The 20,908-nt window shown below is 40.7% G+C and overlaps 2 protein-coding genes across 4 annotated transcripts; one reads left to right on the top strand and one right to left on the bottom strand.

Annotated features, from left to right (window-relative positions):
• Positions 1–596: 596 nt before the first annotated feature.
• si:ch211-79k12.2 (uncharacterized protein LOC568844 homolog) lies at positions 597–5,130 on the top strand. 3 transcript variants are annotated; one of them, XM_061716523.1, is made up of 3 exons: positions 597–772; positions 2,057–2,327; positions 2,427–5,130. In XM_061716523.1, exons 1-3 carry the CDS (start codon positions 746–748, stop codon positions 3,953–3,955), a joined length of 1,827 nt encoding a protein of 608 aa, XP_061572507.1. In that variant the 5' UTR covers positions 597–745; the 3' UTR covers positions 3,956–5,130. The 3 variants fall into 3 exon arrangements, with proteins under 3 accessions (XP_061572507.1, XP_061572505.1, XP_061572504.1); XM_061716521.1 differs by having other exon boundaries at positions 2,060–5,130; XM_061716520.1 differs by having other exon boundaries at positions 2,057–5,130.
• On the bottom strand, positions 4,269–19,419 carry si:dkey-34d22.1 (discoidin, CUB and LCCL domain-containing protein 1). The gene is made up of 15 exons (XM_061716518.1): positions 19,259–19,419; positions 15,543–15,764; positions 13,510–13,647; positions 12,415–12,466; positions 12,255–12,327; positions 12,027–12,160; positions 11,901–11,938; positions 11,414–11,605; positions 11,059–11,171; positions 10,556–10,730; positions 9,619–9,708; positions 9,363–9,456; positions 9,033–9,070; positions 8,842–8,946; positions 4,269–5,861 (listed from the first exon to the last, which is right to left on the bottom strand). Exons 1-15 carry the CDS (start codon positions 19,359–19,361, stop codon positions 5,419–5,421), a joined length of 2,010 nt encoding a protein of 669 aa, XP_061572502.1. The 5' UTR covers positions 19,362–19,419; the 3' UTR covers positions 4,269–5,418.
• Between the last annotated feature and the right edge of the window lie 1,489 nt (positions 19,420–20,908).

The following is a 20,908-nucleotide window of genomic DNA, read 5'->3' as shown; positions in this document are numbered from 1 at the left end:
CTTTAACTAGTAGTGGTGTTCTGAGGGTGCGTTGTGTTTACAAATATAATCCAGGAATTACATAGTAGTATGAACAGAACAAATAGTCAAAAATGAGAAAGGGTTAGCTTAAAAGGGTTTATAACATGTAATGTATGATAAATGAGAGTCAAACTCAGCCTCTACCATCTGATTACACAACTAAACCTTTTATTTCTAGTACTTTTTTTATAAATAAATGAATAACTTCCTCTGTATCGATGTTCTGACAAGTTTATCTTGTCTTTTTATTTTCATTTGTCTGAGCTGTTCTTTGCTAGAAGGGTTGTTTATATTTTATAGTACTTTTCCTCAGAAATTGATTCGGTCAGGTTACATTCTTGACCTGTCATGTTTTTCCACCATCCTTCCTCCATCCTCTGCACTGTAAACGCGCGTTTTTGAGAATCTCGGTCATTCTATGAAATTAGTTTTTAATTTGATATATTATTATTTAAATATTATTACAAAACTCGCTTTGACATGCTAGCCTACCCCAATAGAACAAAGTTTAAGGTCATAATAATCACTTATTTTATTAACATCTGTCACGTGACTTTAAAACCCGGAATTGAAACGTGTCGAGCTGTAATGACGTGGTCACAAACGTATGCATTGAATTATGTTTTTTTTTCTTCTTGGTTGTTTTAAATCTAAGAGTCCTGAGTATTAAAACCGAAGCTTTAAGTCACAGTCGTGGAGTGCGCCTGCCTTTTTGTTTCAAGTCATGGACAAAGACAAGAATGTCGATATTGTAAGTGGCCGAGACCCTCGTTTGATCATAATAAACGTGGCGTTTTCAGTCTGTAGTTTCAGCACGACCATGCAAAGCAGGGGCATGAAACCCTGGCCCTAGAGAGCCGTAGTACTGCAGGTTTTGAATATCTCCTTGCATCAACACACCTGATTCTAATTAATGATCGACACCAGCTTCTCATCCAGGTCTGCACAAGTGTGTTAAGCCTGATTTATGGTTCCGCGTTACATCGACGCAGAGCTACGGCGTAGGGTCTGCGTTGGTGTAACGCGGAACCATAAATCAGCCTTTAGTGACACAGTCCTTTGTATCAGGGTGTAAAGAAGCAGGGAAACATCTAAATCAGTGGTTCCCAAACTGTTTTCCTTGGAGCCCCCCCTACTTGTGTCTAATACCAGCCGGGCCCCCCGACCCGTACATACTGGCACCAAAAGAGTAAAGTGATTCGTTACAAATCTTTAATTGAAAAAATGAACATTAATTATGTTTTTGTGATACATTTCTCTTTGGTTAACCCTGTATACATATGACTTTGTCTTTCTCACCTTCATTTTGTGTCACCAATGTATAAAATACGCACATAAAATAATTGCAAGGACATAAAATAATTTGTCTCTTTTAATATGAGAGCAAACATGTTTAACATTTTTCCTTTAACAACCTGTCGGAGTAGTAGTATGATTAAATGTTGAATAATGATATAATAATAAGTTAAGTTTTTATCCTGCTAAATAACTTAGAAATATATTTTGGTCATTTTAAAATACTACGTGGGTTTATACAGACTTGGATTACAGTAATCCATACGGAAGAGTATTAGGGCCACTTAAAAAAAATAAAAAGAATTCTGAGAAAAAAGTCAGAATTCTGACTTTTTTCTCAGAATTCTTTTTATTTTTTTTTAAGTGGCCCAGAATTCTGACTTTTTTCTCAGAATTCTGAGATTAAAGTCAGAATTCTGACTTTTTTCTCAGAATTCTTTTTATTTTTTTTTTAAGTGGCCCTAATACTCTTCCGTAAATCCATTAGGTGTGTTAATATGATTTTTTTATTTATTTAACATGCGCAAATTACATTTTTACAACTGCATATCCTCAAAGCAGACAAAGTTTTGCGCCCCCCCCAGAGATCTCAGGCGCCCCCCCAGGGGGCCCGGACCCCAGGTTGGGAGACACTGATCTAAAACATGCAGGACTGCGGCTCTCTAGGACCAGGCTTCCCTACCCCTGATGTAAAGAGTTCAGACGGCCTTTAAACTGCTTCTTTATGTGATTCTGGCAGCAGTCTCAGTGCTCCTGGATGGAGATGCATCAGTTCATTGGAGACCTCCTCGCATCTGGACACTCTTCTAAAAACCAGCCGGATGTGTTGAACGCAGCCTGGGGCGCGGCTGCTGCTGCCGGTGGTGCTGGTGCTCTGGGGCTCAAAGCCTCGTCCCTGGAACCCCTCCAGCTGGCTCGACCTGCCCAGGACGGCAGAGAGGCCCCCCCAGGTAAACCCACCCAGCACCGGCCCCCACACACAAGGAGAGAGGCCCCAGACAGAGGAGAAGGTGGGTGCTCAGACAGACAAAAGTGTCACTTTTTAAAGAAATTTTCAAAAAAGGAAAAAGCAAAAAAGAAGAACATTTTGTTTCCTGGTTGTTCTTCAGGTTTTGATGTGCATCATGCCTGCACCTGTCCCGGCTGCCCGTACTCCAGTCCCCCTCCGTCCTTTGAAACTTTAGTGCCCAGACAATCTCTGCCCTCGTCCCAGCACTCGGAGGCAGCGTGTCGACCCAAAGACCTCAGCCTCACCATGTGCTCACCAGACACCACAGTGCCGAGCAGCAGCGCCGCGGCGGAGCTGGAGTCCAGGCCGTCCGGCCAAACGCAGAGGGACAACGCAGACAGAGCTGCTCAGAGCCAAGGCCAAAATCTCAGCACTCCTCTTCCCAGAGCTTCCTCTGGCTCTTTATCCCATCTATCAATGTTTCCTTGCTTGTGCTGCCACCACGGCCTGCAGACCTGCCCGCCGGCCCTGACTAATCAAAAAGGCAACAGCTCTCCTTTTTCTCATTCCCATCATCACTTTCATCACCACCTCTGCGCCTTGACATCCTGCTTACCCTGTCCCCAGCTGTCCCACTCTGCTCAGCTGCCTGCTCCTTTCCCCTGTCTGACCTGCCAGTGTTCCCCGCCCACCTGCCCTCAGGTTTGCCACCACCCGCGCAGACAAACACAGCAACAAGAGGAAAGGGGCAGGGGGGGGTTGTTGCTGCATCCCTGCATGCATTGCCCAGCCTCTTTCACCAGACCGTCGCAGCTGCTGCAGCACCAGCGCTCCGAGCACGCCCACAAACCGCCCGGCTTCCTCTGCACAGAGTGCGGCCGGGCCTTCAACTCCCACAGCAACCTCCGGATACACCTCAACGTCCACAGCGGGGCCCGGCCCTACTCCTGCTCCGAATGTGGGAAGAGTTTCAGCCAGTCCGGAGCTCTGAAGATCCACAAGCGGATTCACACGGGCGAAAGGCCGTATTCGTGCGGCTTCTGCGGCAGGGGGTTCCCCAATCTGGCGGGGGTCCGGGCCCACCAGAGAATCCACACAGGAGAAAAGCCCTACCGCTGTGGCCAGTGTGGGAAGTGTTTCACCCAGTCAGGAGCCCTGAAGATCCACACCCGCATCCACACAGGAGAGAGGCCCTTTATTTGCAGATTTTGTGGGAAATGCTTTTCCAACCGCTCTGGAATCCGTTTCCACTACCGGACCGTACACGGCCTGGCACCCGAACACGCCGGGGAGCCGGGAGTCCCGGATGCGCCTTCAAGACCAGCTGGTTATTCTCCTGGCCGTCCCAGGACTTTGCCTTCGACCAGCGTTGGGTTAGATATGAACAAAAACTCAGGAAGCGACTCACACGCAACTGCTGGAGGTGGAGCCACGCATGTCCGTGGAAACGAGAGCGGATCACCGGCTGAAAGAGAAGGCAGTCACAGCGGGGGGCTGTTGTACGCATGTGAGGACTGTGGCCTGCGCTTTAAAGATGCCCCGTCCAGAAACAGACACCAGACTCTGGTGCACTATTCACACGAGGGACAAGAGGAGGAAGAGGAGGAGGACGAGGAAGAGGAGGAGGAGGAGGAGGGGAGGAGGAAAGAGTTCACCATGGAGGAGGGGGTTAATGATCACAGCCAATGACCTAATTAATGCTGATGTCACAACAGACAATCAGTAAACGTTAAGATCACATGGGGAGTGGAAAAGATAAGACATTTCTTATGTTTTCTTGTCTATGAATGCCAATGAATTTGTTAATATATTCCAGTTTTACCTTTCCTGGCTGGCAAACATATTCCAAAGAAGTCGGTCGCGTTTAGTTTCGGCAGGGAGGTAAAAGCAAAAGTAATGATGCTGTTTCAAACAGGTCAGTGCATAAGAACGAGTACAAACGTGACTTGAGTAATGGGTGTTATTTAAAATAACCTGAACCACTTTTCTCCGGTCAAACACACCAGTCCAGCTGTTATTTTTGTTCACATCGTTTTATTGACACTTACACAGAAGTGGAAGAAGCTTTCCCTTTGTTTTATCACAGCAACACAGCACTTGTTTCAGCCCCTGCACAGATTTTAAGGGGAATTTTTATTTTTAGGGCCTTTCAGTGATGTTTTGAAAAAGAAGGGAGGAGTGACATGTATTTAATTATTGAAGATGGGTGCCTCTATTGGGGAAAAAAAAGCACAGTTGTATTTAAAAAAAAATTAAAAATGATGTATAATGATCAGCAGTAATAAAAGCTGTTTTGTTTTTTTTAGTCAGTTCCTCCTTTTACCTTTAATTTATCATAAAATAGTAACAATAATAAAGTTGTACAACGTTAATTAATTAATGTCTTAATTCTGTAATGTTTGTAGTGCAGCGACAAAGGCTTAATACTGAGGGCCACATATTGATAAATCATTTGTAATGGTTATATTTTGTCAAAAGAAAAGTGGTCCTGTTTTTAATTGCAACTTGTATAACATCACTTATTTGTTCTACAATCCAAGCAGTTATTCCTGTAAATGTTTTTTTCTTCTTCTGTTCATTACAAGAATGTGATAAAGGATGAGAACCAGCAGTTATATAATAAATTATTGTTCGTGGTTAGAGAGCCACCTAGTGGTTGTATGTACTCATAACACTGAACCATCCTTTGTATGGGAAAAAAAATTGAAATTGTGAATAGAATATTTTGTGAGAACAAGTAACATTCAGTCCATCATTTTACATGTTAAAACAGTTAAACAGACTGGTACATTTCTGTGTGTGTTTTTGGAAAGTGCAGCTTGTGATTAAACATTTTATCAGTAAAAAGTATTTCTAAGACACAACTGAACCTGTATTTTCTTTGTGCATCATAAAAAACAACTGTAAAAGTACACACTTCCTGGAAGGAAATATTTGGGTCCATATGGCTCTCAGATAAGCTGGTGTTCTGGCAGTTTACCCTGATATAAACCCTGTGACTTGTGATCGCCGACAGGTAGTATTAGTGCACCGTGGACAGCAGTGTCCAGCTTAGTGTCCTCTTCAGATCACCCCAAGTGCTCCTCTGGTCCCAACACACACACATTTTGGCTCAGGAAAGCCTTCTTGTCCACATGTCTGAGCTTTCTGCACTACAAATGCTCCTCATGTGCTTGTTTCTGTGGTAAAGAGTCACTTGACCTTGGCTCTGCGTACACCGCACTGAGTGGTCGTGGGCCACTGGCATGTACAGCAGGAGTGCAGTAACCGTTGGACAGAACCCTGTGTGAAGGGCAGTCATACCGACTTTTGCTTTGTGCCGTCCTGACACCTGTTGAGGTCAGTGGAACGGGAGGACCGTGCATGTTGATGCGAGGTATCCCTGTCAAAGAGGGTAATTTGTGCTCAGGAGGAAGCTCACTGAAAGGGGTGGCGTACTCCGGCTCTGGAGGAAGTGGCTCTGCGTACTCGGGGACGTTGCCAGGAGTGTCGTAGTGGATGCAGGTGAAGGGGGTGGTATAGTCCTCATCAGAGGAAGGTCTGAATGTTGAACCAACCTTGTGTCCAATAGTGGCAGGAGTAGGTGAAGCATAGTCTGGAAATGAAAGGAAAAAAGTTATCACATCCACTGTGAGTGAGTCTATCACTTAATATGCAGCAGGAGATGCAAAATTAGGCAGAAGGCAGCATGAAGAACGACGCTTCACTTATGTCACACTCTATACCGCACACAATCTGGTAAATGGAATTTAATATTCAAGACCATAGATCAGTTAATGGAGGAGACCGTTAGAGATGTGCCCATTTATTTTCACGCTCAAATTACCTCCAATATCCTGTCGTACAACAGAGCAACATTACAGCCATCAATCACACCAGAAGGGCTGAAGAGGACGGATTCAAAATGTTCAGGCATATCATTTATTTACACATTACACATGTTGTGATTTTTATGTCACATCCTCTGAGCTCATTTGAGACATGTTTATGAATAAATAAAAATATTCAGTTTGAAGTGTTAGATACTTTCCTTTGGGGGTTTGAACTGGACTGGTCGGGGTTTCTTTGAGCGTACAGCAAAAAAAGCCCTCCATCCATCTACTGTCTAGACCAGTTTCACACACTTGGTATGCTTAGTATCTCTTGGCGGTGCTTAATGCTAAATGTCAGGTCAATTTCAGATAATTCTCTTCTTGAGAGACTGTGAGCACCATTTAAAAAATAAAAAACTCCAACTAGTGTATGAAAGAGGTCATGGTAGATTCTTAAATAATTCCAACTCTGTGATTCATTGGCTAAGATGGCCTTTTGTACCTTTTCCAAAAATAACTGGTGACTGTGGACAAAGTTTTCTTTTTTACTTAATATTGTTTATATTGACAGCACTTCGTCAAAACCGAAATTCAGCTTGTCATGACGAGCTTTATACTTTTCAAATGTTAACTTTTCTGAGATTTCCTTCTGATGAAACAGAAGGAAACTGTAAACATCTATTAGTGTATCAAGTAAAAACCTCTGCATCCACTAAGGAATAAAAATGCTTTCTCTCTTGCCAGCGGACCTGCAAACTTTACCTGAAAGTCCTTGGACTCGTAATACTTATACAAACTCTAACAGACTATGATCCAACCTTTCTTCATCCCGCATTGAACTGATAACATTAAAAGCTGGAAATGGCTAGGTATGTTGTTAAGGGATTTCCCTGATTCTCAGTAATCTGTTTGCCTGGAGAAACCTTTGGTTTGAGTTTTACTGTATCACCTGGTTTCTATCAGGTCTTAAAATGAATCAATTCAAGCCCCAAATGAACAATAGGACATATATATGAGTGTGTGTGAAAAAGCCCCATCAGCTGCTTATAAAACCACCTGTAGGATTGTAGCACCCTATAATGTAATAATTTCCTGAAAATGTAATAACATTTGCACTTAACTCAATCGAAAATGTAATAAAACCCAATAATGTAATGAAATATCCTGACGACTATTGTAATAACATTTTTACCGATAATGTAATACCTTATTACATTATTGGGAATTTATTACATGGTACTCAAAGTCTGAAATTTAGTCATTCTGGTGTTTCAAATCCACTGTATATAATATTCTTAGATACTTAAAACACAAAATGTAGAACTCTGGACTGAAAATGAACATATATATTACATTATTTGTCAAGTATTTATTACATTACATTATCAGTTTTAGAAGAAAAAAAAAGACCCACCTGAAAATGTAATAAATTCCAAATAATGTAATAAGGTATTACATTATCGGTAAAAATGTTATTACAATATCAGTCAGGATATTTTATTACATTATTGGTGAAGTTATTACATTATTGGATTTTATTACATTTTCAATTGAGTTAAGTGCAAATTTTATTACATTTTCAGGCATTATTACATTTTCAGGAAATTATTACATTACAGGGTGCTACAAGGATCAATTATTTTCCTTATGACTGTATCAGTCTTTCACGTTGTTGCAGAGGAATTTTGGTCCACTCTTCTTTACAACTTGTCTTCAGTTCATTGAGGTTTAGATGAACTGGACTTGGACTGAAATGTCCATATATCTCAAAGGAATGCCCTGCACTGATTGCTTATTGAATATAGTATAGTATGAATATAATATAATAATACTATAATATAGTATTTGTTAAATAAATAATGAAGTCCTGTTTAGTTATTTATCTGAGGCTGCATTTGCTGAGTTTAAGAACAGGTAAAGACCTGATTTTTGTTGATGTCCTGAAATATAATACCTTTAAAACTGGAAGAGGACGTACCGCCTTTCTCACGACCGTATAAGGCTGTTTATCTTTAAGACTTACAAATCATTTAATGAGTTTTAAAACAGCAGTGAGTACAAATTAACAATCAATCAATGGTAATGGAGAAAAATAACATCAGGCCTGAATATGACAAGAATACCACAGAGCAGCATGTAGAGAGTAATAGGAAACATTCAATAGGAAACTTTTCTGTTGAATAGCAACTTCAACCTTCAGGTGACTGCATGAGCGGCCTGCTCACTGACAACATCTCCTTTATTGAAAAGGATCAAGGAATGTAAAACTCCCATCCAACCAGTTTCCACAAACGTTTTTTCCTTGCACAAGAACTTGTGGTATGGGATGACTAGAATAAACTCAAGAGGCTGCAAAGCTAGTTTGACATTGACAGCTTTTGCAAGAGATTTTTTTTTTTTCGAGCATGAACTGCTTTCTATTGCGTATCACTGGACGTCTGAGTGAAGGACAGGGAGGCCAAGATGTGCCTTGGTTCAGGGGGGTTAGGCTGGGCAGCCTCTATCGAGCTCCAATTAAAGGCTCTCTTTGAGAGAGGCTCTGTAGAGCAAAGAAAGGAATGTTTATACTGCGACTGGGTGATGGGCTGAGCCCGGGGAAAGAATGGACAGCCTGCAGAGAGCTGTTTTGTCTGCCAATCCTGGCGTGAACTGACCAGTGAAGCCAGAGACAGAGCGGAACAAAGAGAGGGGGGAAAAAAAGATGGGGTGGCATCCAGTCAAATAAAAAAATGATAAAACCATCAATTATATATCTATTCTTACCATTAAGAGGGGGGCTGGGTAGAGCATCGTGGACATTTCGCTCCAACGGGTAGATGAGGTCCGATTGTGGACAGGGGAGAGTCTTTGCTTTGAAACTCTGACAACCTGATTGACGTTTTGACAAATGCAGTCAGAGTTTTTAAACACTGGATTAAAAAAAAAATGCCTGGAAACTTGAGTGCTGGACTTACCTGTGGGTAGGGAGTACTTCAGTCGAGACTTTTTCTTCCTTCATAGAGAATGAAATGAAGAGAAACCAGATTTAGTTTCAGTCTATGACTAACTGACTGACTGGTTGAAAAACTAGCAGGCCACCATTTTAACGACCCTTTCTGTTTACTTTCTCTCTCGTGTAAACAGACCCTATCAGGCATTTATTCACAGTTAGAGGATAAATCATAAAGCTAATCAGAAGATGGATAGTAACTAATAAATGACAATGGAAGCTGAGTATCTGAGTGTAAACATGAGCAGATGTGAAATGAACACAGAGAAACGATCCACAGTTTAATGTGCCGTACCTTCGCCTCCACCAGACTCCGGCCAGAAAACAACTCCCGCACATGATCAGCCCGAGCACCACTCCCACCGCCACCAGTACTGGCTGACTGGAGCCTGCAAGAGTGGAAGTGTCTGAGTGGCTGAACAAGTGCGAGGAAAGAGTGGACGTTATGTGAAATGTATACAATCTACCACCCACTGTGTAGCAATGTTTTTTTGCCAAATACTGGTGTGAAAATTCCCACGAGGGAATAAGATAATGACGATGATACATACTTATTGTTGTTTCCACCAACACTGGGCCTTCTGTGGGGGTGGGAGACGGGTTTGGGGACTGCGTGTCCATGTTAACTTTAAAGGACGAGTCTGATGGTGAGATACCAGGACAGAAAAATACAACACCTTCAACATCAGGATCTTATTCATTTATAAAGTTCATCAGAAATCAGGGGCGTCAATTGGGTATGGCAAGGTATGGCAGCCGCCACACCTTGGCTTCAAGGGAAAATGTAAATGTTTGTTTTTTAAATACATTTATGGAATTACTCTGTGTCTATTTTTATTGATTATTCTATTACTTAATACATATAGAATAACTAAAAATGCAAATCAGAACATGATCGATTTCACTAGTTATTATACACTGCAAAAACTGAAAATCTTAACAAGAATATTTGTCTTATTTCTAGTTAAAATGTTAAAAAAAATCTCATTACATTTAAGACAAGACTCAAAAACAACCCTTTTCACCTGTTTCAAGTATATTTTCACTTAAAATAAGTAGAAAAATCTGCCAGCAAGATTTTTTTGCTTGTAATTAAAAAATAAATCTTGTCCCACTGGCAGATTTTTCTACTTATTTCAAGTGAAAATTTACTTGAAACAGGTGAAAATGGTCAAATAAGTTATTTTTCTGGTGATGGCTCTTGTTTTAAGTGTAATGAGATTTTTTGACTAAAAATGAGACATTTTAACTAGAAATAAGACAAATATTCCTGGTAAGATTTTGAGTTTTTGCAGTGAGTGAGACTGTATTTGAAAAAGTTCCAATTTTCTTGACCATACAGATAAGCTCCATAGCAGACTTCTGTGATGAGTATTTGCTGGACGTGTTGATTGATACTCTAGTTAAGTTCTGTGACTCATAACCTTGCCATACCTTAGCTTCCACTGAATTGACGCCACTGTCAGAAATCTTGTAGCGTATGCTCACCATCGGGCGGGGGTGACCTTGGTGTGGCTTTTCCTGCAGGACAGCCCAAAACTTGGAGCTGCACTGAAGCTCTTCCATGCCAGCTCAGTGGCTGCAGCCGGAGAAACCGAGCCACCACGGAGGGAAACAGGCTGTTGAGCACCTTCAGGTGGCCTTCGGTGTAAGCCTGAAACACCTAGGTGGCATAGGGAATAAATAATGAACTAACAGACGATTCTGCAGGCCTCGTGGCATCATGTCTACATCCCTTCTGCTTCATACAGCAGCCACAGAAGTTAAGCTTTGAAATTTGCTCTCTGTAATTAAACTAAATTGACTGCAGCAGTTCAGACGTTCTAGAGATATTCAACTTGTACTCAGTCTGACCTAGTTAGACTGCCATAGCAACTTTTTAGAGAATAGCACAACAGGGCTCATTCAGACAACATGTTCAGCTGCCAGCAAACCAAATGAGAGAAGGTTCAGTCTCCAGCAGACTTCAGAGCTGACAATGCAACACCAACCTTTTTTTCCTTGCTCAGAGCGCCTCTGTAAAGTTTCCAGCTCTTTCGGTCCTTGCTGGAATAAAGACTAAAGGACTCGACGTAGTGCTCAAAAGACCCTGTTGTTACAATCCCTGGAAAAAAAGTGCAATGTGTGTTATTTTTCTAAACAGATCATCATGAAAATGATAGGAAAGTGAGTGTTTTCCTCTAATAACAAAAGAACCAGCAGAAATAACAGAAAATTATCTGATGTGTTAGAATTCAGAAATAGTTTACAGAAAGAATTAACATAAAACATTTCAAGTACTGTCTATTAAGCAGCTACATTGCAGTGTATTAAAGTGATTTAAACAGAGTTTCACTATACAAATACCTGTAACAGCGCTTCTATCGAGCAGCTCTAATTCCACCCATGGCTTTGGGTCACTACTGTCCGCCGTCCACCGTAGGACGCCATGGCTGGATTCCATGTTTGTGGAGGACGAGAACATTCTGTGCTCTTGACTGTTTTTGTCCCAGAAAGATGAGGCATTCAGACCAGAGACAGTCAGGATGTTGTTACATTCTGGTTAGGGGCGAAAGGAAAGGATCAACGGATGAAAGTCCTCCATTATGTAACTGCCTTAATAACCGCATAAATCAGGAAGCTGAATTATTTATCACTCCAAAGGAATAGATGGCTGTCGTGAAAGCAGGAAAATTTAGTTTGCAACATTTTAAACACCCCAGCTCCTCTTGAGAAATAAACAGAAGGCATGTAAACAATGTGGAGGAGGCAATATCCTGAGACTTACAAAAACACAACATATCCTTTGAACCTTTTTTAGCATGTAGATAGAAATGTCATCCCCAGCTCATACCTTTCTTAAAAAGCAGCTTGTTCTCAGATAATGATCCCCTGTGAAAAGAATACCAAGCAAAGGTCAAACTGGATACTGTACTGACATTTAATACTGCCATCTCTTATTTCATGACCAATAACACACATTTTAGACAGAATTCCATTGGCAAAGGTGGATTCATAGAGAGTAAGACTTGTCCCTCGATTCACGGTGATGCGACCTCCCACATTATCACCTGTGACCCCAGCATGGACTGCAGACTTGCACAGAACTGAGGTCTGCCACAGAAGAAAGGTATAACATGCTGTCAGACATTCATTTGTTATTCAAAAAGAACAAACAGCTTGACAGAATGAAATGTTGTGAGCTTACGTCTCTGTAACCCTTTTCAGAGTTCCCCCAAACATCGCCCGTGACGTCCTTACATCCAGCAGGGCAGTACACGCTGAGAAGCGGAGAGATAACACGTGAGAAATACTTGCAGCTCCAATGAAACGCTCAATTAAGGGAGGTGGAAACGACGACGGCTTACCTCAAAAACTGGGACCTAAAGTGAGATCCTCTTTGTGAACAAGAAATAAGTTCTGAAACAACAACAAGCAGATGCCAGAATTAATGTACACCTTCTTAAAATTGTAGGTGGAAGTATTGGATCCTGGATCTCATAGTGACCTCTACCATGTTTCACTCATTACAGAAACACAGATTCTGCACGAGGCAGTGTGGCCTGTTCCAAGTGAGCTCTATAAGACGATAATCAGTCATCAGTGTTAATGTGACTGAACCCTTTGTTGCTGTCCCTTCGTCACAGTTCAAGAGTAAGGTAAAACGGTCCTCGTGTGATGAGTTAACAGACAGCGGTCTGTGTGTCTGCACACAGATTTAGCTCCAGACATTGACTGATTTCACAAACAACTTGGTGACAAACAGGAAATGATGATGCTTACACTTTACTTCAGATGACTTCATCCGGAGAAAAGGAGACGATCTCTAATTATACTCCAGACTTCAGCGTAAACAAGTCTACATGGCTATTAAAATCATACAAGGAAAGAACCTGAACTTTTGCATTTTTTCTGATTAACCTCATCACTGTACATTTTACATTCAATCTGTTATTCCTGCACAAATGTCTTCATAAACAGGTGGCATCGATTGAGGGTTAACTGATAAAACAGCAAACTCAGGATTGGAGGAATGAAGTAGTTGAGAGGCTGAGGAAGACTGGGTGGATTAAGTTCCTCCGAGGGACAGACTGAGGCCTCACTCCATTCAGTGTGAAAGAAGGAGTCTTAACTCTTGTTTTCTAAGCAAACACGCCAGAGCAAAGATGCCGATGGAAGATGAATGCCAATGAGCAATGACTCACACACGTGTATACGGCTAAATATTCACAGAAAAGCTTGTGCTAAAATTACACCAATGTAAATAAATAAGTGCATTGCATGTACACACACGCTGAGATATGTGGCGCAGCAGGCCCAGCAACGATGAGACACAGTAGTAATAAGAAGAATCACCTGAGACCTAAGAAAGGATTAATACACAGTGCTCATGCATGTCACCTCACAATAAAACTGAGCCAGCTCCAAAAGGTTAAACCAGACTGAATAAAGTTCAGGCATACCTGGATACTGGTCTGTTGCGTATGAGATCAGAAAGCCTCGTCCAGAGCGGTGTGGGCCGGACTTGAATAAAACTGTCACTTCATTGCTTTTAAGCGTCACATTATTCTGTGATGCATCAAGTTTCCCGCACACCGGACCTGAAAATGAACACACACACATAAGACCTTCCCATTTTGATCAAGATTGTCATGGCAATGCTGGGATCTCACCCGTAGGACCTGCAATGGTTTTGCTCTGTACTCAAACTCAACTAAATGGAGGGCTTGCAAGTGCTGCCCACCCAGCTGGATCTGTGAGATTGTGAATTCACCCGAAGGTTTCGAGATCACGTGAGAACCGCGCTTGTTTACAGATATGTGTATAACTGCAAATCTAAGACCAATGTTTTCAGTTGCAGTTGCCTTTTCAGGCCGGGAGTGAGGTTCTGACTCGTGTGGAGGACTTTAATGGACGGGTCTCGAAAGAACGGTTGATTGACAGGACTCTTTAAAAAACACAGACTGTGTAGTGGTCTGGTTTGGTGAAGAGGGGAGGTCCCAGAGTACAGATACTGCTTCTCCAGATTGAGAGGAGCCAGCTGGGGCGGTTTGGGCATCTGGTGAAGATGCGCTGGGCGTCCAGGGGGCATCCGCCAAAACAGACTTTTTTTTAGCATTTTTAGCAGAACTGAGTGGACGGTCGCTTCTGGGACACTTTTAAACTGCTCCATGGCACCTCCGGGGCTGGGGGCCATGCTCATTTAAGGCTTTTGCAGTGATTAATTGTAAAATGTAATTGTTTAATGGAGGAAAAAAAAAGTTCATAAGCTTTAATGTCGTCTTAGCAAGCTACCATTAACCGGACACTTTGATGGACATCAACAAGCCCAGCTGAGTTCTGGCTGAATGTTTGAGCTCATTTGTTCTCATTTGACTATAAATCTCTCGTTAAAATACTTTTTCTTTCACCATGTGGCAATCTGCAAATTTCAGATAAGTGTAAATGTCTCAATTTCAGATCAGAGGCCTCTTTCATAGCGGTATGACACTATCGTGATAGTGATAATATTTCAACCGCATCCAGTTAGTGCACACCTGAGGCTTTAATAGTTTCTGGGGGTTTTCTGGAGCAAAAGAAAAAATTTCATTTCAATCCAGACTGACATTTGAGGGCGTTCTCCAGACTTTGGCAAAGTGGCTAAACCTGTAATTTGCACTTGCTTGGAAATAGTTCTGGGAGATGCACTCTTATTGAAATGAACAATACTCTTTCTCAAGATTACTGATCTCTTAGATCCTTCTTACTGTATTATGTGTTTTCAATCCAGTGTTTACATACATACAAAGAAGCTGCCGCGTGTACTTATTCACGTGATCATTAACCAAAAAAAAAACTGAAAAAGTTTGGGATCTGAAATTATATTTGATCATATTTTTTAAAACTCCTGAATTAATACTCAAAGAACAAGCATATTTTTTTCCCTGTATGCATAATTTTGATCTGGTGTTGATTTCAACAAGAAGTTTGTTTTTTCTTCTGTTAAAGATTAATGCTGTTCAATCATTTTGCCCTGAAAAAAAAAGTTCAAAGTATACACTGAAATTTGAAAATGATCTAGTCTAATTCTTTAGACACAGATGATCAAACTACTAATGATTTACTTCGGAATAGTAAGCAGAGCCAAAGATGGAAAATCTACATGCTAAAACAGCTCAGCTAAAGACCTGAGAAAACCCCTGCACTCTTTGGAATACCATAGTAAACTTAGCAGTAAATCTATCAACTCTTATTTTGATGTGTTGTCAAATATTTATATCCTCGAGACACAACCCAATACGGTTGGTTGCAAACTCTGCATATGTCTGTTGCAAAACAGGGCTTGTCTGGTCCTTCTGTGTCTCAGTTGAAAGGCATGCTCTGTGTGTACCATCACGGCTGGGAGAACTTTAATAATGACATGGAAAACAATAAGCCGATCAGCAGGTATTACAGTTAAAACAGAAAGGGGAAGGAGGAGAGACATGAAACAGCACGTCATTGAAGCTGAACATACCGACGCTGTGTTCTCCGTTCTTGTCAGTGATCACAATAGAACCGTTTCTGCAGGCCGGACTGCCCTCGATGTCGAAGTCTCCAAACAGCAGGCGCAGCGTCCGCCCCTCTGGCACACGAAGCCTCCATTTACACCAGGTGTTACTTGGGTAGGTGCCGGGGTAGTTCTGAGAGGATAAAGTGCCAGACTCTGTTCCCAACAGTGTATGTCCACAGCCATTTCCTGCCACAACACAAGCACAATAATTAGGATTTGAAGAGGAAAACAGAAAACAGCGTATGACATGGACTAGGGCTGCGCGATTAATCGTTTTTAAATCTAAATCGTTTTATTAATCAAGACGATGTTAAAAAAAGGAAAATCGGAAAATTTTCCGATTTTCCTTTTTTGCAGCTGGCTGCATTACCGACAGAGCTCGTCTATTCATCTTTGTTTGGTCAAGAAAATTGTAAATGTTGTCACTTTACTAAACGCAAGGATGATTTACAGTATCTTTCAATTGCACTTCATTCCCAATAGGGAAATTTGTTTGCTATTTTTCTTTAAAAATAAAGATAAAATATTTGAAACAATTTATTCCATTGTCTTTTGTAGTTTTACCAAAAAAAAATCGAAATTGGAATTGAAAATCGGGTTTTCAGAGAAAAAAATCGGGATTTTATTTTTGTCCAAAATCGCCCAGCCCTAACATGGACCTCTAGGTCATATTTTATAGGCTTCGTTGTGTTAAATATCATCCAATGACTTCATTCTAAACACAAAAAGGCTGAAATTCATTATCATCTTTGCGGACTGACTTTGCAGATTATTTTCTGATATTCATCACTGGTTATTTCCGAGGTTTTATTTTCTCATTGGTTCATTCAAAACATCAAAGCTGTTCTGTTGAATATGATAAAAAAACAGCACATATTCACACTAGTCAAGAGAGAACTATGGCATTATTAAACTATCTTACAGTTTTATATAAATATTGTGCTGTGTAGGTGCTATGGACAAGAAGTATGTATTTCTTTGGCAGCTGGTACATAACAAAGTATGTTGTAACTGATCAATTTAATTTGCGACCCAGCTGTGGGGAAGTGTGGTAATACTGGCTCATGTTCAATAATCACAGACAGCTGTCATCAATTATCTTAATTAATTGTACAGACCAGTTAGGGCTTTGGTAAAGCACTATTTCAGGACAAATGGGTCTGAAGTGAGCATGTCCTGCAGACCTGGGCATGTTTATGATTGTAAGTGAAAACACAACTGTCAGCAGAGTGATGCGCTATTAAAATATATTACCTGTCCATTGGACTTGATCAAAAAGTATTTTAATCTTATATTTAATCTGACATGAAGTGGGATCCTAAACCGAGAAGCAATTTTTAAAAGAAAAGTGCAGAAATGACCAAACAGTTTCCTTTTGGATAACACATCTGGAATGCTGATTCATTACATCCTCTGGCCTGCAACTGCTCTGACTAACACTTAAACTGGAGCAAAAAAAACACAAATATTTAGATGGCCTAATATTCCCATTGGTCACAGGAAATAAATGAGTCAATTCTCGTAAGGGTTGCTGAGTGATAAGTGCTGTGTGGGAGGTATCCGCAGATCCTAACCCCCAATATCCCAGGTGGCGACACGCACCAAGAATGGTCAGAACTTGAAAAAGGAGCTGGGGTCAGTCTCAGTCTAAAGATCACCCCCCTTTCCTTGTCTTACATATAAAGGCTTTTAGTTGTATGTTGAGGGGAAACCTCAAGATAACCTTCGTAAAAGATAACCACGTCTACTTCCCGGCAACCCTTCCGCTTCAAATACCATTGAATGTCTGGCCCCTCCTCGAGTCCCCAAAGGATTCCCTGGAAATGCCACAGCGACATACTGTGACTGTGGGCACCAGAGCATGGACCTGTCACCTTCCGGAGGGGGAACCACAGAGGCAACAATGCTGGGGAAGTTCTGGGTGGCTGGTAATTGTCTCCTGCTCACCCAACTCCGTCACCTACAGTATTTATCCAGACCTGTCTGGTTCTGTTGAAATTCAGAAACTGATTTGAGTTGAGCTTGGTCTTACCAGTTCTGGAGATCTAAAGGGGAAGTTTAAACAAAAGTGGATTTAAAACGGATGGCACTTCACCCGAGAGATAATCAGAAACACACAGCACAGAGACAATGTTTCCAGCTGAGGTTTTTCTGGCAGGTCTTTGCAGGTCCACACTAGCAGACAGGATGTTCACCTGTGCTACCTGGTTTCTACACACCCCTTCTGCTGTGGTAGTAACAGCTTTACAACAGGCTGGCTCAAATGTTTCCCCCCCCAAAACCCGGCCTCACCAAAGTCAGGGTCAAAATGATTCACAATGCATGGTTTACTTTTGAATTAATCATCTTCCCACATGTGGAAACCAGAGCCCAAGAGACAGGAAAAAACAATGAAAGTCTGCGGCATGGAAGGCTGCTGTCATAGTCATAGTCTACAATGTCAATCATGTTTTTCCCTTTGTCTATATATGTGTTATTAAGTCACTATATATGTGTTATTAAGTCACTGTGATCAATACTAGCAGTGGCGTCAATTCAGTCAAAGCTAAGGTATGGCAAGGTTACGAGTCACAGAACTTAACTGGAGTATCAATCAACACGTCCAGCAAATACTCATCACAGAAGCTATGTAGCTGATCTGTGTGGTCAAGAAAATTTGAACTTTTTCAAATGCAGTCTCGCTCACTGCAAAAACTCAAAATCTTACCAGGAATATTTGTCTTATTTCTAGTTAAAATGTCTCATTTTTAGTCAAAAAATCTCATTACACTTAAAACAAGAGTCATCACCAGAAAAATAACTTGTTATTTGACCATTTTCACCTGTTTCAAGTAAATTTTCACTTGAAATTAGTAGAAAAATCTGCCAGTGGAAAATGATTTATCTTCTCATTACAAGCAAAACAATCTTGTTCCACTGGCAGATTTTTCTACTTATTTTAAGTGAAAATCTACTTGAAACTGGTGAAAATGGTTGTTTTTGAGTCTTGTCTTAAATGTAATGAGATTTTTAAAAAAAGAGACTAAAAATTAGACATTTCAACTAGAAATAAGACAAATATTCTTGTTAAGATTTTGAATTTTTGCAGTGTATAATAACTAGTGAAATCGATCATGTTGTTCTTATTTGCATTTGTAGTTATTCCATAAATGTATTTAAAAAAACAAACATTTACATTTAACCCTTGAAGCAAAGGTGTGGCGGCTGCCATACCTTGCCATACCCAATTGACGCCCCTGAATACTAGACTTGACTGCTGTTCAGAAAATAAAGCGTGAAAAAGGCAGCAGGGAAGTGCAGGTAAATACATGGAAAAGACACGAGAATGTAAAGAATGTTAACAATACGTCACGTGGTCCCCCTTCCGACCCGAATACATACATTTACTTATAGTTATACTAATTTACGTTACTTATGATTCACACCGACACAGTATCAACACAAATGTATGTCAAACCTGTAAATTAATTCATTCTCTATGGCGCGTTTGTGTGATAATCCCGAGTAGAACATGTTTGATTAATGAATGTCGGTCGTAAGGGATTGTCCTTCTTTACACTACTTTATAACTCTGTTATCGCTTCATAAATGAACGTGTCGTAAAGATGGTACAAACTCTGGTCACGTCAGGAACTTTAGTTTTTTTACGGAAAGCATCATCAACTCAGGCGTTTTCTTACCCTCCTGGCCGTGGACACCGACGACACAAACATTAAAAGTGATCCAAACCCCGGCGATGAGAGACCTTAATGCATCCCCGATGTTTTCGCACTTTACAAGCATGTTTTCCAGCGCCGTGCGCCAAAAAGGTAAGGTGCATGCTTCGACGGCTCGACTTCTCGCCTCAATAAAAAGTTCAGACCACAATCTCAGTACGGAATATTCACTATTGGCCACGACTCGTAAACTCGCCTTCCTATTGGCTCCCTGCAGCTGTCAATCAAATGATGCGCCAGCATTCCATTCCCAAAGAGGGGCGGGCCTTTGACCAGCTGATATCCTGAATGTTTATAATAGTTAACAGAGATTCATTAAACTGGTGTTCTGCCAATTTCTGCTGCTTTGCCAAAAAAAAAATGCTACCTAATGGTTTTCTACCTTTGCAGAGATACAATTTTACTGTGTTTTACTCCCTGTCCCTTACTCCCTAGACTCAGGGACAGCTTCTTCCTCAAAGCTGTGTACCTTCTTAACCAGTAAACTACCTCTTACTGTTCATACTGTTCTTCTATCCATAATGTTCCAATATTCCTTACTTATCTATGTGCAATACTCTTCCATCTTTTCAAGTGCAATATTCTTCAACTCATTCATGTACATTTTTATCCTCCCATTCACTCTTTTTTATAGTGTATATATATATTTATGTTTCCTGTTTTTCATTTTGTTGTTTACAGTACTTGTTTACATAGTATTTGCATGTGTGCACTTTTACGGAGCTGCTGCCTAATCTCATTGTACCAGTATAATGATAATAAAGGCTTTCTATTTCTATTTCTATTTCTATTTCTATTTCTAACCCCCTTCTTTCCCCCCCAAGTGGTCCTTGTCTCTTGCCAGGCCGTCATTGTAAATAAGAATGTTCTTAATGACCTGCCTGGTTAAATAAAGGCGAATGACTGAATGAATATCAAATAAAGCAATAGAATAGTTTTTTTTAATTTCTCTTTATCATATAATGTTCACAAAGTGTAATGCAATTCATGTCATGGGTAGTGTATTTTGAGGGATCAAATACTCAACATCCCATATATATGGGTATATTATAAATTATAAAGTCGTTGCAAACTATTTTGCTCAAAAGTGGAACAGATCTGGTGATAGTAGCAAATATTGCTACTTAAGATGTGGATGGTTGTTTACTTAATCTTTTATTTTTGGTTCAATTTATTATTTCAGGAATTGTAGTGAATGTTTTTCACCCTTTTTGAGTTGGATTATTGTCATCTTTTGCATGTCTATGTGTGGACCCCTGGAAGAATAGTCTTCCCATGGTGAAGACTAATGGGGATCCTTTTTAATAAACAAATAAACAAATAAACCATATTATCAATTTTACATCGTGCAAGAAATGATGCAAACTTTGAAAATCGACTGTGCGCATGCGCAGAACCAGGTAGCAGAAATTGGCAGAACAGCGGGCCTTTGGCCAGCTGATATCCTTAATGTTTATAACAGTCAACAAAGGCTTTATTTAAGTATATTCAGCCACGTGTGTGCACCTACAACTAAAATGACAGGAATTAGCACTTTAAAACGTGCTGTTTGTGTGTCCCCTGCCGACAATACATATGCCTATACTATGTACAGTTCTGCTCCCAACAAGTGCT

Source organism: Cololabis saira, chromosome 3, assembly GCF_033807715.1.
Source record: "Cololabis saira isolate AMF1-May2022 chromosome 3, fColSai1.1, whole genome shotgun sequence".
Taxonomy (NCBI): domain Eukaryota; kingdom Metazoa; phylum Chordata; class Actinopteri; order Beloniformes; family Belonidae; genus Cololabis; species Cololabis saira.
The sequence above is the reverse complement of the archived record's forward strand: the minus strand, read 5'-3'. Positions and strand labels throughout refer to the sequence as shown.

Excerpts from the sequence above, each read along its gene's own strand:
- si:ch211-79k12.2 (XM_061716520.1), top strand. The coding sequence starts at position 746 with ATGGACAAAGACAAGAATGTCGATATT. Across the intron at positions 773-2,056 it reads AAGACAAGAATGTCGATATT|CAGTCTCAGTGCTCCTGGAT; the intron begins GTAAGTGGCCGA and ends TGATTCTGGCAG.
- si:dkey-34d22.1 (XM_061716518.1), bottom strand. The coding sequence starts at position 19,361 with ATGCTTGTAAAGTGCGAAAACATCGGGGATGCATTAAGGTCTCTCATC. Across the intron at positions 12,161-12,254 it reads CTGAAAAGGGTTACAGAGAC|ACCTCAGTTCTGTGCAAGTC; the intron begins GTAAGCTCACAA and ends CTTCTGTGGCAG. Across the intron at positions 11,606-11,900 it reads CAAGCTGCTTTTTAAGAAAG|AATGTAACAACATCCTGACT; the intron begins GTATGAGCTGGG and ends GCCCCTAACCAG.